General features: G+C 34.1%; 1 protein-coding gene across 1 annotated transcript; it reads right to left on the reverse strand.

Annotated features, from left to right (window-relative positions):
- Positions 1-499: 499 nt before the first annotated feature.
- Positions 500-14071, reverse strand: LOC125066621 (signal-induced proliferation-associated 1-like protein 2). The gene is made up of 16 exons (XM_047674765.1): positions 13103-14071; positions 10306-10539; positions 9724-10009; positions 8826-9426; positions 8213-8348; positions 7756-7871; positions 7244-7376; positions 6951-7115; positions 6498-6667; positions 6051-6174; positions 5496-5614; positions 5125-5304; positions 4884-4979; positions 4444-4623; positions 4080-4209; positions 500-2498 (listed from the first exon to the last, which is right to left on the reverse strand). Exons 1-15 carry the CDS (start codon positions 13743-13745, stop codon positions 4099-4101), a joined length of 3294 nt encoding a protein of 1097 aa, XP_047530721.1. The 5' UTR covers positions 13746-14071; the 3' UTR covers positions 500-2498; positions 4080-4098.
- Positions 14072-15554: the final 1483 nt, after the last annotated feature.

Below are 15554 nucleotides of genomic sequence, written 5' to 3' on the forward strand. Positions count from 1 at the left end.
AAACTTGTAATAGCACAGAACTGTTCAAATAGAATACTTTTTTATTTAAAATTAGCACAAAATTATATAATTTAATTTGACAGTAATATTATTATCGCAACTTCTCGCCACTCCAAAGTTATAAGTTATTCCATCACAAATCTGTCATAAGATTAGAATCACATTCTCTCAGCAGTCGGACATGTAACAATAGTTTAGATATAGTTTGTCGCACTGGGTAACCTTTATTAAAAAACGTACTAATAAATAACAAAAAAAAAAAAAAGTTTTATCAAATCGGATTGATGGTTACTGTTTTTAGAACGTTAAAAATACAAACTGTCTTGTTTTATACAAAATACAAAAAAACATCAAATATAAAACTTGAAGATCGTAAATTTTAATGTTTTTTTTTGTAATAATTATTTAAAAAATATATAAACTAATCCAAACTTTATGCATTATTATTGCGAATATACATATATTGTTTTATAGAAAATCGGATATATTTCGGTTATTTAATAAATTATTTTATAAAATAACATCATTGAATACTTTATTAATCATTTGAGAAATAAATCTGCAGTTCCTAAAACGTTAATCAAAGTCAGTTTAATTTAATTTGATTTTTAATCTTAATTGTCATTCGTCGAAAGCAGCTGAAGACATAATAAGCGACCAACGAGCTTCCAACGTTTCATTTTTGATCAGCGTTTCAGTTACTGAGACATAATTCTTTAAAAGAGGCCTGATACAAATTCCGACAATTCCTTTAATTAATTAAATAAAGAAAAGAACATTTTCTTTTAAATCCTTCTTATTAATAAGCTGTAGTAATCGAGTTCAAGCTGACTTATTATTAAATGCCACGTCAAGCTGTTAGTGTTTTCAACATACATCGAAGGTAACAAAAATAATCATATACGACGTAGAACATTATAGAACAAGTAATTGTGTTATTATTTCGTTGATTGACATATTGTTAAGCTTAAGAAAATATGAATAATTGCTTCACTAAAATTAACGCTACATTTAAAATGACTTATACTAATAAAGCTTCCTTTTTACGTTCATATAATTTAACTAAGAGATTCAATTATATTTACAAAAAAAAATAAAAATTAAATAGTTATTAATAAAATAAAATATTAACATAACGATATTATAAGAGATCGTGCTAGTTAATACGGTTTAAAAATTCCTAAGTAGCAATAATTATTTTATTATGTTTCAATGGGTACTTTTAGTCTATTCCAATGGCAGGAGTAGATAAACAATTTCGACCTTGAATTGATGTGATTTGATGTAAGGGTTCGCACGAGCCATCTTTTGTTGGTACCATCCACTCATCAGATATTCTACCACTAAGCAAACATTCTTAACACATGTGTTCTGGTTGCAAGGGTGAGTAAGCCGATGTAACTGCAGGGACAAGGGATATAACAACTTAGCTCTCGAGGTAGGTGGCGCTTTAAAAAATGTTTGATATTTCTTACAGCACTTATGTATATTTGCTGCGATACTCACTTATTATCAGGTGGTACGTTTTTCTTTTCGCGTACCTATATGTATATGAAAAAAGATATTAATCTAAAATATTCTATGGCAGCAAAGTTATCATCGGAATTTTGGAAGTTAATTTACCACGGATACAAGTTGTTAAAAGCAATAGTGTTGTATTATAATAAAGAAATATAAATTAAGAATTATATCTAATGTATAATAAAGAAGAACTATAAGCAAACGCATCGAATATATAAATCTAAGGTTGGTTTATGTTCACTCCTCCTGCCATTGAAACGGAGTATATGTATTTTAGTGATTTAGCAGTAAAATTAAGTATTTGTGCTAATGTGATGATACATCTTACGGTTATAATATTTGGCAGGGTTCAAGTCTGTTTTAAATATTAATTAAATATTAAAAATTAACGCTACATACTTAATTACTTAATAGTAACAGTTTTATAATAATGTAAGGAAGTATAATCATATAAATTGTTAATGAATTATTTATTTAACATTCTCATATTGTTGTATGATCTACAGATTGTAGTTTAATTTATTTCAGAGATAATTACACGTAACAATTTTTTTTTTGTTGTATAATCGGTTATTTTTAGAATAACAAAGTCGTTGATTTTGCATATTTAATACTTAAAACAGTAATAAATAAATAATCTTACAACATACGGCATATCAGACTATCGGGCGCTTAACATAACAACGCGCCTATAGACACATTATTATCGTCGAAACAGCAACATTATATTATTTGAATATTTAACGTGGAAAAACAGTGGCATGTACTTAATAATTAAGAAAAATTACCGTTACGCCAAAACAATAGCTTCACTAGAAGCTTAAAAGGCACAAAATTCATAAGATACAGCGCTGAGTTAAATATTTATATTTCACACGTAGTTACTCTTTGGAAATTATGTAATTTATTAAATACTATTCAAGTACGCAAGAGTACCTCGCTGAGTCGTTGCACGCGTCTTGTCATTCTGATGTTACCTGAAATTAAGTTTATCATATTATCAGTAGCCAGAAATAAGAAAGCGTTTTAAATATATATCGCTCGCATTTTAGCGGTTGGTCGTCAGGAGTGAGGCATTAAAAATTAGCCTATGTCCTTTCTTGGAGTTAAGGCTCGCCCCATACTGAATTTCATCAAATTTGATTCAGTGGTGTAGCCGTCAAAGAGCAACAGACAGACATACAGAGTTATTTACGCATTTACATTGATATATATTTAAGATTATAAACAGTTAAAATACCTATTATCTTGAATTAAATTACGTTCACAATATTCTCATTGAAAAAGCACTACAAAATTACATTACGATTTTTTATATTAAGGTAATCCAAGCCATATAATTCCAACCAGAGTTGGTAGATACGCATGTGGCAGAATTTTCTCCATGTGTCAGACACAGGCCTATTTTAAGTTTATCTTCACCGCCTGACCGAGATGACTTACACAGTTGTAGCTTCAGAATAGCTTTACAAGTACTTATACGAGCCTTATTCGATAATTTGATACTTTGAACCATATATATTAAATATATTAATTTATCTATACATGGGAATTAATAATAATAGAATTATATTATGTAACTGATAAGTAATCATCAATATATAATTACTTTCTTACTGCTTTCGAACAAGAGTTGGAACTATTCAGCATTGATTTCCGTGACTATTAGTAATTATTATTGCCATTATTTATAATTTTTTTTTTTTATTATTTCACACCAAGGACATATTTATTAAGTAGTTTTTTCGATGACAATGCAAAATAAATGCAGCTATTTCCGATCGAAAGAGGTTACCAATGTTTGTATAGTACCAAAATATAGAAATCATCTGCACACCGCACCTTGTTAGGAGTGTGTGTGGATTACTAATGAGAGATTCGGATAAAAAATATTCAATATAATTGGTCTCAAACGACTACCTGATTATTTTTATTATTAACAACTTACTCATAAAACTCGTGACCTTTTTATAGAATGTTTGGAAAATAATTTAGTTTTCAGTTTTTAACATACATTCAAATATAATTTTGTATTGTGTTTAATCTATATGGGAACGCAATCAATAGATCTATTAATCTTATTATTTCGTTAAATATCAGATAAACCAATCATTTTATCTTTACGATTCTTTATCTTAAGTACATTATCTTTAAAAATGTTATTTGTGGGTCATTTTATAATTAATCTTAATCCATTTACTTTAAACAGATTAGCAGAAACCCGACTAATCTGTTTAATATTGTATATACTTTATATGATTGTTAATTGGACCGTGAATTGCAGATATGTACCAACCTCCTAAAACCAGAAGCATTAATAACATTTGCTAAGATTTCAGAGAGAAAAACCACTGCACGAATAATTAATTGATTTGTATACCCATGTGATATGACCAAATTTTTATTCAAACTATTTTTTTATTATTGTATTAATAATTTGTTTGTATTTAATTCCACATTATTATTAATTTAAATGTTTATTTTCTTCTAAAATGAAATAATATATAGGAATAGATGAATAGTATGTGTGTGTGCGGGTAATGGCATTCAGTCCTTACAGTGGCGAGTGCGCGGGCGTCACTGCTTGTCGACGGTGCGCTTGAGCCAGTGCGTGAAGTGGCGCAGCTGCCACACGGCGCGCGCAGACTCCTCGCGCAGGCGCGCGTTGTGGCGCCGCAGCCGACGCACCTGCACACACACGGGTTTCTTTTAGGGACTGTCGCCATTGACCAGTTTTGAAATTATGCGCTCACGTGAAAATAAATACACAATGATAGCATACATGGAAATTTTCACACCCTGAAAAGTTCGGAAGTCTCCCATTGAGGTAGCCTAGAAAAATTGAGCGTCGAAAAGTCTTAATATGCTTAGAATTTGTTAGCAATAATATAATATTTTGCTAAAAATGGAAGGTCGCCTGACCTCCTCCTCCAGATGGTGTCGGTGTCGCTGCGCCGAGACGGCGTCGGCCTCCAGCGCCGCCACGCGCTGCGCCAGCCCGCACGCGCAGCCGCTCCCCGCGCCGCTCGCCCCGCTGCCCGCCACGCCCGCACTCGCGCCGCCACCCGCGCCCGCTCCTGCGGTCTCGTCTGCGTCGGTACTCTGTGCCAAAACGTTTCGATAAAGTATTAGATTAAAAAAAGGAATTACGAGAAGGAAGGACGAGATTGATTTTTCTTTTATTAACTATTTTGAAGGAATCTTTGTTATTTGTATGTGGTCACTTTCAGTAGTAGTCAATTCATCACCAAATATATTATTCTTTTTTTAAGACCGAGGACAATCAGGTTTTAAATGAGATTTCAGTTCAAAACTTAAAATAAAAATTTTATGAAAAATGTCTAAGTCGACGTTTGACTTACGGCTATCTCTGACCACGTGTCGAGGCCGACCTCGGTTGCAGTTTCAGAATTCGGTTCGGCATTGTCAATGGACGGATATTGATGCTCTTCACAAATCTATGTCGAAATAAATGGAATAATTCATTCAAAAGTTTCTTTGATAACATATGATATTTGTTGTAACTATTAAATCGGTCATATTAACAATATGCTATTAATATTCTCATACTACAGCATATAGTTTTATGTTTTTAAAACGCACCTGTAACATAGCCCGCGTGGCAGTATGTACAAGCGTGGCCCAGTCAAGCGCGGACGCGTCAGGCAGTGGCAGCGGCGCGTTGCCCCCACTACCTCCGCTACCACCGCTACCGGCGCCACCACCGCCGCTACCGCTACGAGTTTCGCCAAGTTCAGCGTCCATTAATCGCATCAGTTCTTCCTGCACGAAATATATTTCGTATTAAAAATGAACACTTCATTTTAAATAAAACGCAAACTGCAGTTTTATAAAATAACTAAATATGTTAATTTTCCTAGATTTCCATATTTAAATAAACTAGAAAATTAACTGAATTCATTGAAAGCGTAAAAATTTAGAAAAATTATCACTCAAACATATATTTCACTCACCGTGAGCGACGAGTGCGCGAGCGAGCGCGGGCGGCGCGAGTGTCGCGGGGACGCGTCCTCGTGCGAGCGGCGCCGCACCTCCGCGTTGCCGCCCGACGTCGTGCTGCGACCAGACCCACCTATGAAAGTCAATACTGTTTAGTAAATCCTCAGGATAATCAAATTTATATTAATTTTACACATTTATAAAAGAAATTTTATACATTTACGAAAGAAATTTTATACATTTACGAAAGTAAGTCTGCCCGTTATCTCTTTACTTCTAAGCTACTGAACTGATTTCGATGAAATTTCGCGTGGAGAAAGTTTGAATCTCGTTTAATGAAGCGGGCTACTTTTTTTAATTCACCCCTTGCGGGATAACAGATAGGCGTTGACAGTTATAGGTAAAATTTTATACATTTCACGCGGATAAACCGCAGGTTCGGCTGTATACAGATATATACAATAAGACAAAAATAACGCAAAAAGTAATTTTATTATAAAATCCATAAAATAATACCTCAGTAATATAAACTACATATCCATGTTACATACGAAGAAGTAGTGAATTACCGGTCCCGTATCCGGAGGTGTCGGAGCGCGGCGGCGACTGGCGGCGGCGCGCGGGCTGCTGCGCCCACGCCTCGCCCGCGCTCTGGCACTCGCAGCGCGCGCCCGCCGCGAACGTCAGCCGCACCTGCCGACGTGTACCCGTCTATGTAATTATGTTCTCTTCACTGATTTCGGCCCCGAGAGACTAGCCGACTACTTTATATAAATATTATAGTTCACAAGTTATATAATCCGAGATGCTACTGAGAACTATACCAATGAAGGTAGAGCTAATATTAACTTCTACCAGTCGAATACAAATATTTTACAAATTCCTTCTAAGTATATAATGTAATATTGCAAATTATCATAAAAAGGTATGAACGCTTATCGCAACATATGTATATAATTTAACGTTTTCGCATCTCGAATTCATAATCAAAATAAATGTTACTGCAGCACACTCACGGTGACGGGGTCGGAGGTCTTGAGCAGGTCGACGAGGTGGTCGTGCGTGAGCGCCACGACGGCGGCGCGGCACACCTCGAGCAGCCGCGCGCCGCGCCGCACGCCCGCGCGCGCCGCCGCGCCGCCGCCCTCCACCGCCGTCACCAGCCCGTCCGCCTGCACGTGGAACCCTGCGCGCGAACCACATTAGCGATCATCGATCATTTTGTTTCCACTGTGTAATGTTACAATAACAATGTCGTCTCAAAGGAGACCAGCCTACTACCAGCCGGTGCAGGTCGTGCACGTCAGAGGTGTAGTCTACTTATCCGACATGACCGGTATGAGGTCATGCTCAGGACCATCTGCCGTACGTGCTTTCCGAGGCACGGAAGAGTACACACTTGCAACTTCCAACCTTCCGACCTATATCAGGCCCCTAGAGCGACTACAACATACGGTTCGCAGCGTCACCTAGTTGCGCGGCGGCCCCGCGGTCCAGCGTGAGCTCGGAGAGCGCGTGCGCGTGCGGCGGCGCCACGGCGGCGAGGCGGCGCAGCAGCGCGTCGGCCGCGCTCACGCGCACGCTCTCCCCGCGGTGGTAGTACACGCGCACCCACAGCCCGCTCACCACCCAGCCTGCGAGCGATGGCGTCGAAATATTTATCTTTTTCTGTATATCGCTTGTGTTATAAATTGAAAAGTTTAATAAAAACGGTAGCAAATAAAATTGTACAAATACTAATATGTTTCAACGAGGCACAGACCAAGTAGAGTATTCGTTGGTAGAACGAGCACGATCTGCCTCGAGCTCTCTTCGACGATTACTATTGTATCTGCAGAGATTCCCATGATACAATCCACCACGGTTCCACCGGCTCCCTCGTCCTGAACTTGCACCTGAAACCGCACCAAATTTAAATACATAAACTCATTCATAACTTAATACCATCAAATTAAAATTATGAATTATATTATTTATGACCTATATATTTGGAATATTTTTATACATATTCATTTAAAATACAAGTTATATAAATTGAACTATATTATACTAGTGTCGTCTCGCTGATTTACCGGCGTTGAACATTACTCTAAAACTTGAAGTTAAACTTTTCACAATACTAAAACTATTTAAGGCAAAAAGATTTATTATCAGTCTGATAAGTTCTAAGATTAGCATAATCAAACAGATTTTGCAGTTTTATATTCTAGACTATATTTAGTTATTATCAATATGTATTTAACATTTTTCATCCGTTTAAAAAACTTTACTCACGTGAAAACACAATGCTCCTCCAACTAAAACGTCATTAGTGCAGTCGTCGACGCGAGGCACGATGGCATTGTTGCTGGAATTATTTCCGCTCTTCATCAACAATGAAGAGAATATAGCTGAAATATATACTAATTAATAGTAAACCAATATGGACAAATTAATATTGTTCTATCAAAATAGGATTAATAACGAGAAAGCACCATATTTTCATGTACTAAGATTGTATTTATAATTATTCTTCTTGGTGTCGTATAGTCTATTCCAACCACGAGAGGAATATAGTTAAATAAACAAAATTTGACATCCAATTGACGCGATATCATTGGTCGAGAGCTTGAATTGTCTATGATATTCACTTTGGATCAAAAATGGCGTTTTAAACGTTGTCGAAGCTGTTAACGGAATTTTGAACTTAGTACAGTAAATGACAATTAATGATAAATCAAGGTTAACTTACAAAATTTCTGTCCAGTCTCCGTAGTTGTAGCAGTAACGTAATTCTTAGCTAAATCTTTAAGGTACTCTTGCCGTGTGCGTGTAGCCATCGTACTAAACTTGGGCGATTGAATGGCAGCATTTTCACCATTAATAACCTAAAATATCAAAAAGTATTTGTTTAATTTTCATTATTTACTACTTGTGCTCTATGGTTAGATTTCGAAAAATCCTGAAAACTGTTTCTTTTAGGTATAAATATGTGTCAAACAATAACATTTTTTTACCCTTTTTGGTGTTGTTTGCTGTTAAACCTCTGAATAGACTGAATCGATTTTGAGAAAATTTATTAATAAGTTATAATAATTAAACATTTCGAGTACTTTAATATAGGCACTAAATTAAACTAAATATTTTCGTTTGTAATTTTTAAATGTATTAAAGTAATTTTCATTTATGTCTGTCTGTTTCAGACTAACAGTCAGTCACACAAATATCAAAATAGTGTCTGGTTTGGTTTTCTTAACTTATTAATAGCCATAACCTTAAGAAAGACACTTATTTTGGAATCTTTTGATTTTCACACTTTAATTTTATTAATTTGTATATACTAAGAATAAAAAATGATTCCTTACCTTACTTAAAAGTAAATCCGTGAAGGCTTCCCCTTTCGGATAAACCGCACCATCCTTAATCGGGGGTCCAAATAAAGGCACTTCTTTAGCACGACTTACAGCGATACTGTAGTGTGTGTTCTCTGTACATGGATCTATGACTCTCACAACCACAAAAACGTGTTGGAACTGGGAGCGTATGTTCCTGGGCGTGAAAGGCGCCGCACCCGGTTCTTGGAAGACAATTGTCACAATATCATTACCGATGTGACGTTTCCTCAACAACTGCTGCCTGTTGTTCGGTGTGTACGGAAGCATTGTTGAAACGTGAAACATTATTTCACAACCTTGATAGGTTGTGTAAACAGAAAATAATCCGGTGGAATCTGTCCGATTGTCGAGACCAGCTTTGTACTTATCGAAGTCTTTTAATCTGACAGTCTGTCCCAACATTTGTAAAAAGTCTACAAAAGCTGGTCCGGCTTCTTGGTTATTGTACATTTCCTCCTCGGTCGACTGACCACTCTTGCAATACATCACCCCAACTTTGTAGTGCCTCGTTACACGTTGCTCGTCAAGCCGCAATAGTTGATTTTCCGCACCTCCATTAGTAATTCCTAGTCTGAAAACATAATTATATTATAAATAAATTCTTTTATGTCACAAATTAATAATATTTTGATTGATAGTGATGATAATGATTATGATGGTGATGAAAATCCGATTACGGCGGATAGAGTAGTTCTAAAGTATGTGTATATTCACTGATCCTCCCCTGACTAGACGATAAATATGACATGGCAGAAGAGTCTAGACTCGAGATGTTTGATTTCTCAAAAAAAAAAAAAAATTAACTTGGTAGTGGCCCGATTCGGGATTGAAGCCTTATGAATTTAACAGATCACAATTTATTATTTACCTTAAACAACCCAGCTGCAACTCCGGCGCGACGTACTCTAGCACTTCTTTGGTGTTATATGTGGCACTGTTGTTACTCGGCTTGACGGTAGGCAAGGCATCTTCGAGTATAGAACCGCGTAAAGGAAGTAGTTCCGAAGTTCGGATGATGAGTCGATACTGCCAAGCTAGCTGCGAAGCTGGCGCGGATGCATCAACACCACCACGCCTTAATTCAACACGTTCCTTCTTAATAGAAATCGCCACGGGTCCTAAATTCTCATCCATACCAAACCAATTTTGGTGAGCTGAAATAATAATATCAGTACAAATATCCAATTTGTGATTAAATGTATGAATTTTACTGTGCTTTTAATATTTATCAATACCGCCAAACAGCAATACTTGGTCAAGCACATGGGAGTTGAGACAAAAAAAAATAAAAATTGTTGGTTCATAAGGATGGTGTAAGGAAATGTTATTTCCTAATATATCATTGTATAATATTTCATACAGTATCAACACATATGGGCGACCAGCTTCTATCAAGTGCCAGTCACCGTACCTATTTTAAATAAAGTATAATTAAAAAAAAAATATTTACGTTGCGTGTAAAAATAATTCCTATAGTACAATGCGCCGAGATCTTGACTTTCGATGGGTAACGGGGAACTTGATCGTATAAAAGGGCACCCGTGCCGCCAATGAGTTTGTCCAGGTGGGAATTCCAGAACTGAAAAACCATAAGCTGTCCTGGGACGGTGCCATCCTCCAAACTGGCCAGGAATGGCGCCCCGAGCTGTACGCGTACAAAGTGATACGCAACGTTCTTCTTCACCTAAAAAACAAACTCATTTGAAATACATATAATGAATCAACATTCTTTTTACATTTAAAGAGTGTTGGCAACTTTTTTGTGCAATGATAACATCCTTGCATCCTAAATGTTTTCAAAAACATCAAAACAGGCTTCATTTGCTAATCCTTAGTACATTCCTATTGCATGAGTCACAAACAAGTTTAAACATGGTTGTGGTCTTAGAGTTTCTTTATTATAAAATTATGCTGAATGAAGAAATAACTTTTAACATACATAATTGTTTTAAAGTTATTACCATGATGTTAATAATTGAAAATAAATTAAAATCATCTCAAATAAAGTAAGTTTCATTGTTACTATTAATATTAATAAATTATTGTTTTATGAAAATGCATTCCTAATGCATGACTGATTCAATGTTATCGACCATACAAATAGGAGAGTTATTGACTCTAAGCATGCATACTTAATGCAAAACTATGTAATGAAAATGAAAGTTTTATAAGAATGTGTCATAAATGATTTCTTTTATTAACTATAATAGTATATCTAAACATTTGTTAACATATTACTTTTATGTATGATAGTGTTTTGTTAATGTGTATGCTGTACTTAATATAAAGTATCTTTGAAAACAATGCCAGCTCTGATCTTGCCGCCGACTGCGATGTACATTGTGTTTACTGTAAGATGATCTTAAAATAGTATGGAAGAGGTATTCTAACTTTGTGTTTGATATGGTGGAAAAGAGTAAATAGTGAGTTTCTTGCCAGTTATTCTTAGACTATACATTGCTGACTGGTGGCCGACTTACATTTAATATAATTCTGTAAAATGACAATTTGATCCTGTAAAAATGATTGTAAAAGCCTACTTGAATAAAGATTTTTTAATCTGACCTGGCAGTGTCCTATTTTCAATCAATACTTGATACATGATACTTTGGTTACCAAATGAATTAATATTCTTTATTAAAATATACTGCCTGTACAATTAATTAACTAAGAACAATGTCATAAAGCTGTTTCAGATTTGATGGCTGATTAAATTAACATACATAAACATAAGCAGCCCGTAAATGTCCCACTGCTGGAATAAAGGCCTCCTCTCCCTTTGAGGAGAAGGTTTGGAGCATATTCCACCACGCTGATCCAATGCGGGTTGGCAGAATACACATGTGGCTGAATTTCGTTGAAATTAGACACATTTACAGGTTTCCTCACGATGTTTTCCTTCACCGCCGAGCACAAGATGAATTATAAACACAAATTAAGCACATGAAATTTCAGTGGTGCCTGCCTGGGTTTGAACCCGAAATCATCGGTTAAGATGCACGCGTTCTAACCACTGGGCCATCTCGGTTAAATTAAATGATACCCTATTTTCTACAAGTATAAGCATGTTTTGTACTATATTCTTTAATGCTCGATTGCAACATACTTACATATGCAGCAAAGTTAAGCAAATCATACTTGGATTACTATTAGTTATCTTATTTATGTCATGAATCTAACACATATGATGACTTATAAATTTCAGACATAATAGCAATTGAGATACGAGTTATCTTGATGTTAACGATACTTATTAAATTAATGTCAATTATCAGAATACATAAAAAGCATAAATTGTATGTATGTACTAATGTTTTATGTGTTACTGTACAATTGTGAATACTGTTAGTTTATAATAAATTTACATGTATAGTAAATGAACAAAGAACTAGTCATGCAAAAAAATGTAATCTATCAGGTATATTAGAATGAAATTGCCTTTTTTGTCAAATATTTAAGTGGACAGGTAAATGGCCACCTGATGGGAAATGGTGACCACAGCCCATAGTAAGTGGTACTTTAACATATATGATATTATTATGATAAGATTTTAGTGCTGTTTGGAGGTGGAATATAAACGGCTTGTTATATTAAAAACAATGTACTTATACATCATTCATAATATTTAATAGTAAATAAAAAAAAAAACGAATTCATTTATTTTAATAGTCGGTAATAAATAAAGTTGTCCACATATTTTTGCTAAACAATAGACCAGAACAATAAACTCACATTGAGACACCTAATTCTCACAGAATACTAATATCATAAGTGTAAAAAGTAATCATAACATTCACACATTTTTATGAAAGAATTGTTTCTTGATTCTAATATTGTTATGGATTTTTATGGTATTAATTTTTTTTTTTTATAATAACTGGCCATTTTGATGAACATTAAACTTCTTTGTCTCTTATGTATGTATGTTTTTTTCTCAGCATAATTGATATCCTCATTAAATCAAACATAATTGTGTAATGACACCATTTGAAGTTTTACACAAATAATAAGACCATAGGAAATATATAGATACAATACTTTTTTTTTCTTACAATACAAATTTTTAAATAAAGCATTTTTTTCTGTTTTAAATATAAGCCTTGTGATTTGTTCACATTGTAATTATTTATAGAAAAACAGTCATAGTATAAGGAAATAATGTGTAAGTCTTGTGTAGTTTCTTGGAAATAGGTTACTATTAAAATGAATTAAATCATGTTATTAAAAAATTGTAAAGTATTCCTTACCGCCTAATTCATTCCTGAAAAATGGACAACTTTCCAGTAATTCATTTGATCGACCGTCACCAGTGTCTGGAATAGCATCATCCCCTGGGGGTAACCCACGTGTAGCAAGTAAGGATGCAGCTGATGCTCCAGTTGTTGTATTACGACGTCTGCTCAACAGGGCACCTCTAATTTCAGCGGCATAACTCAAGTTGGCCATGAGGGATTGACAGTCATAATGTGCAAATTGTTTTCTTTTGTTTACATCAGATACAGATGTTATTATTCCATCACCATCTGATCGAGCTATAACTGGAGTAGTACCACCCCATAATTTATTAAATTTGAGGCGTGGTTTGGGGCTAACACTGGCTCTTGGCGTTGGGCCGTCCGCATGATCGCTAGCTAATACTTCGGAAAATCGATCAGTCAAACGGCTTAGTCCAGATGGCTTTTCAGGTGCGTTTAAGCCGCTGTAATTATGTACCATTGCAGGGAGCCGTTCGCTAGTACCCCCAATCACGTCAATTGACCCGTGACTACCATACTCGCGTCGCAAACCATTCCCTGTGGAGTGGTCAGCATATATCAAGTCAAGACTAGAATTACTACGGTACATAGCATCTCGAACTTCCTTCCTTCTAAGATGATCTGGAGCATACATGGCATTGTTTGACAGTAGCAGTAACGTACGTGTGAATTTACGTTGATAACATCGGTGATCTTAATTCCGATAAAATTGTTTTAATTGTCGATATCAGATAACTGTCACTTGAGTAAAAAATAATTTACACTTGTTTTCCCATAATTACAGTTAGATAGAAAGTAGCACGAAACACTTATATTTATTCAAGTAAAATAATTTTATGTCACTACGATGAGGTTTATATTTTTGTCGAAATCATAATTAAACATTTTTAATTTTTAAATTAAATAATATGCGACTAAAACGTATCGGCAGTTTATTGAGCACACAAAAAATATTGCAAGTGCAGATTGTGCTGCAGTTGGACAAAGTACTGCACAGATAAAATAAAATAAAATCAAACCTTATATGAAGTCATTAAACTTTCTCACACATGGGTACCAAAAGCATTAAGAAATGTATAAATATACAAGATTACTTATTATATTATATATTTATTATATAAATTTAAGACGTTTTTTAAATAGTTTGAAAGATTATTTTCAGTTGATTTCAGAGGTGCTATTCAGTACTTATTGATTTTATACCTCTAGCAACTAATTTGAACGAGGAGAAAATTGCTATTTTTTAATATTATAAGAAATAATGTCATAGACAATTTAATACATATGATTCTTAACATTTATGTATTTTAAATCGATATAATCGAATAGCTTCTGATTTGTTTGAAATATATTGTAATATCAATATTTATAAAACATTATTATTCTAGATTTTTATATAGATAGTCTTTTTATTTTGAAAATAATCTCTATTTTAATGTTTAACCTATATGTGGCCTTCACAATTATAATTCAATGATGTCAATATACTATTTAAGCAGATTGACAATTGTCAAGTACGATATCGATAGATAATAAATTTAATAGTACAGGAAATAATTTGATGAATTCTAATGTTATCGAACCTTTCCAATATATTTTGTATTATAGCTATTTTTGTGATTATTTAAAGATTTTTTTATTGCTTTAATAATAGTCACATTGCTGTGTAAGTAAAGTCGGATGCGGCTTTTATCGATTTTATCAAAAAAACTGTGGTTTCTCAAAGGTAATATTAATGAACTACATAAACAGATTAAGACAATATACCATCTTTGTTTGCACATATTATTATTACATTTGTTTATATTATTGGTTTGTTTTTTTTTTATCTAGGCAGTTGCCCATTCAAAATGTGCTTGCCCAGATATACACTGTTTATTTATATAATTTCCCAAATTAATTTAACAACTGTCACAAGAAAAAGATATGATATATTTTTCTTAATTATTCTTTTAATCGAATAAAACACATAAATATTTTAAGCTTAATTACTATAAGTCTTATATTATAAAAATATAATCATTTAGTCTAAAAATATTTGCACGAATTGAACCACGACTGACAAAAAAATTATACGACAACTTCAGCGGCATAGCTGTATTTGCGGCGCTATATATATACAACCTAAAAGTTATGAGTTGCTTCTCAATGGTGTTTTTACTTGCAATCCAGGTATAGGGCGTTTATCGAGCTTTATTTAGCGATAATATATATTATATGTATATTAATTATATAACTGTATAATTCTATCCCTTGCTTATAATATTTATGTGCTTAATAAAGTAAATTGGTAAATATCTGTGTTGTAAAAATAATTATGTAAGACGTTAAATTTAAATTTATAGGAGTTATCCAACTAATAAGTTTTTGTAAAAAAATATATTTTTTTAGTGAAAACATTTATTTTCTGGTTTATTTAAGCTAAGAATAAATTAATTCCAAG

The sequence above is a fragment of the Vanessa atalanta genome, chromosome 9 (assembly GCF_905147765.1).
Source record: "Vanessa atalanta chromosome 9, ilVanAtal1.2, whole genome shotgun sequence".
Taxonomy (NCBI): Eukaryota; Metazoa; Arthropoda; class Insecta; order Lepidoptera; family Nymphalidae; genus Vanessa; species Vanessa atalanta.

Coding starts and splice junctions, on each gene's coding strand:
- LOC125066621 (XM_047674765.1), bottom strand. CDS start 13,745: ATGTATGCTCCAGATCATCTTAGAAGGAAGGAAGTTCGAGATGCTATG. Junction 6,668..6,950: donor CGGGGCCGCCGCGCAACTAG/GTGACGCTGCGA, acceptor GTTCGCGCGCAG/GGTTCCACGTGCAGGCGGAC. Junction 4,210..4,443: donor GACACCATCTGGAGGAGGAG/GTCAGGCGACCT, acceptor GTGTGTGTGCAG/GTGCGTCGGCTGCGGCGCCA.